Here is a 2,302-nt window from a genome sequence, read left to right as displayed (position 1 = left end):
TAAATAAATAAAAAGAAAATTTTTTCAAATAAAACGTGGCAGAAAATCGATTTGGAAAGACGGGGGGGGGGAAATTTAAAAATTAAATATAATGATAATCCGGTTGTTATATGATCACGTGATTTCACCTAATTAACCTTTTTGTAATTGTTCGATTTGAATTTAAAAAAAAAAAAAAAAATATTGTAATAAATTTTCCTTTTTTTTTTTAAAAATGGATTTTCCCTTTTATGTTCATAAACGAATAAGAAAAAAAAAAAAATTTTTTTGTTTGTTTGTTTGTTTGTTTCAGGTTTAAATATAATCAAGAAATTTTTTTTGTTGGATTGGGGGAAAGAAAAATTAAATGAAAGAAAGTTGAGCAAGTAAAAAAAAAAAAAAAAAAAAATCAATACGTTTGACCCCCTATCAAATTCCGCGTACGTATTAAAAAATTGTTGTGTGATAAAAAATACGTGAAATGCATAAAAATTTTTGCATTTGAACACAAAATTCGAAAGAAATTTTATCGTGCGTTAAGTGAATCATCAAATTAATATAATAATAATAATAATAATAATAATAATAAGAGTACAACCTGGCAAACATGCACATCGAAGTACAAGTCGCTCTTAATTTTGTCATCAGTTATCTCTATAATAAATTACCCAGAAGACGAGTCAACATATTTGGAGAAGAACTAGAAAAAGCATTGAAAGACAAATTTCAGGGTCACTGGTATCCGGAAAGACCGTTCAAAGGTTCCGCATATAGATGTTTGAAAACCGGGGATCCAGTTGATGCCGTTTTGGATAGAGCAGCGAGAGAAAGTGGTATACCCATTCAAGACATATTAGAAAATCTTCCTGAAGAATTAGCCGTTTGGGTAGATCCGGGAGAAGTCAGTTACAGGATCGGTGAAAAGGGAGCCGTTAAATTATTGTACAGCGAATCCGCGGATCTTCACGATGACAATTCCGCCGATCGAGAAGTAACGAAAACGTTCAATCCGGAAGCCCAATGTTTCAGACCCATCGACACAGTCGGTTCGAGCATGGGTAATTTGTCTTTGGCTCCGACGAAGCCTTCGTCCCCATTCAGTCACTTACTACTGCCACCGGTACTTTCGGGTTCTTTAAATAATCCTCCTGGATCCTCCATTTCGACTTTATCGGCACATTCTTCACCGACTTCCACACCCTTTAAATGCTCAACGAGTCCGGTGCCGACATTTATACCGAGATCAACAGCTCCTTTAACTTTCACCACTGCAACATTTGCACAAACAAAATTTGGAAGTACTAAGTTAAAAACGAGCAGCAAAAGAGCAAACAGGTAAAATTATTATTTCTTTTCTTTTCCACCCAAACATAACCGGATTGTTTGTTTAGGTGTTTCAACATTGCTCCCCCCGGTGAAAAAATGAAATGAAATCAAATTACATAAATAAATAAATGCGTGTGTGTGTGTTTTTTTTGTTTAGAATGTCACCAACGGAATTTTCAAACTATATAAAACAACGTGCAATGCAGCAACAAATTCATCACCATCATTCATCTCAAACATCTCCATCCGGGAGAGCCTTATCACCAAACATGCAAGGTCATTATGGAGCATCACCAGATAATTATTATTACACTGCAAATCAAGGCCAGTATCATCCTCAACCACCTTTTGGACATCGAAATCTTTTCGACAATTCTCAATACATGCCAGAAGTTTATAACAACAACAACAAATTCCAAGGATGGGATCGTATAAATAATCCTTACGTATCTCCTTCGTCTCCAAATCAGCAAAACCTAACCGTTAACACCGGAAATAACAACGGTAATTCGCCTCAAGATAATAATAATAATAATAATAATAATAATAATAAACAAATACTTGAAGGTTTGAACAATTTTGGTTTGACCACGCCATACACTGCCGGTCAGTATCAACATCTTTTAATGGCAAATTAAGACAAACAACAAACACAGCCTTGATTTTAAAAACTAAAACTGTATTTTTTATTTAAAAAAAAAAAATGAAAAAAAAAAAAAAAACAGTACCTGAAATTTTTTAAAACTGAAGTATTTTTTTCTTTTTTTTTTTGTTTGTTTGTTTGAATTACCATTTTTTTTTTTACTTTAAAATTTTGTACTTAAAAAGGCAACCGTAACAACAACAACAACAAACATATAAAATTCAACAATATTATTATTATTATTATTATTTTTCCCCATAAAAAAAGAAAATTTTCCGCGTGTTGCCTTTTTTGTGTACCTTGTTTTTTTTTTTTTTTTTTTTTTTTTAAAATTGACGTTTCGTTATTATTATT

General features: G+C 32.1%; 1 protein-coding gene across 1 annotated transcript; it reads left to right on the top strand.

Annotated features, from left to right (window-relative positions):
- Nucleotides 1-586: 586 nt before the first annotated feature.
- On the top strand, nt 587-1,943 carry Phum_PHUM012320 (Tob1 protein, putative; the record flags this gene model as incomplete). The annotated part of the gene is made up of 3 exons (XM_002422726.1): nt 587-1,314; nt 1,463-1,809; nt 1,873-1,943. The coding sequence occupies 3 exons, from the start codon at nt 587-589 to the stop codon at nt 1,941-1,943; spliced, it is 1,146 nt and encodes a 381-aa protein (XP_002422771.1).
- Between the last annotated feature and the right edge of the window lie 359 nt (nt 1,944-2,302).

This window comes from Pediculus humanus, genomic scaffold, assembly GCF_000006295.1.
Source record: "Pediculus humanus corporis 1103172107370 genomic scaffold, whole genome shotgun sequence".
Taxonomy (NCBI): Eukaryota; Metazoa; Arthropoda; class Insecta; order Psocodea; family Pediculidae; genus Pediculus; species Pediculus humanus.
Note: the sequence above shows the minus strand (reverse complement) of the source record. Positions and strands in the feature narration are given on the sequence as shown.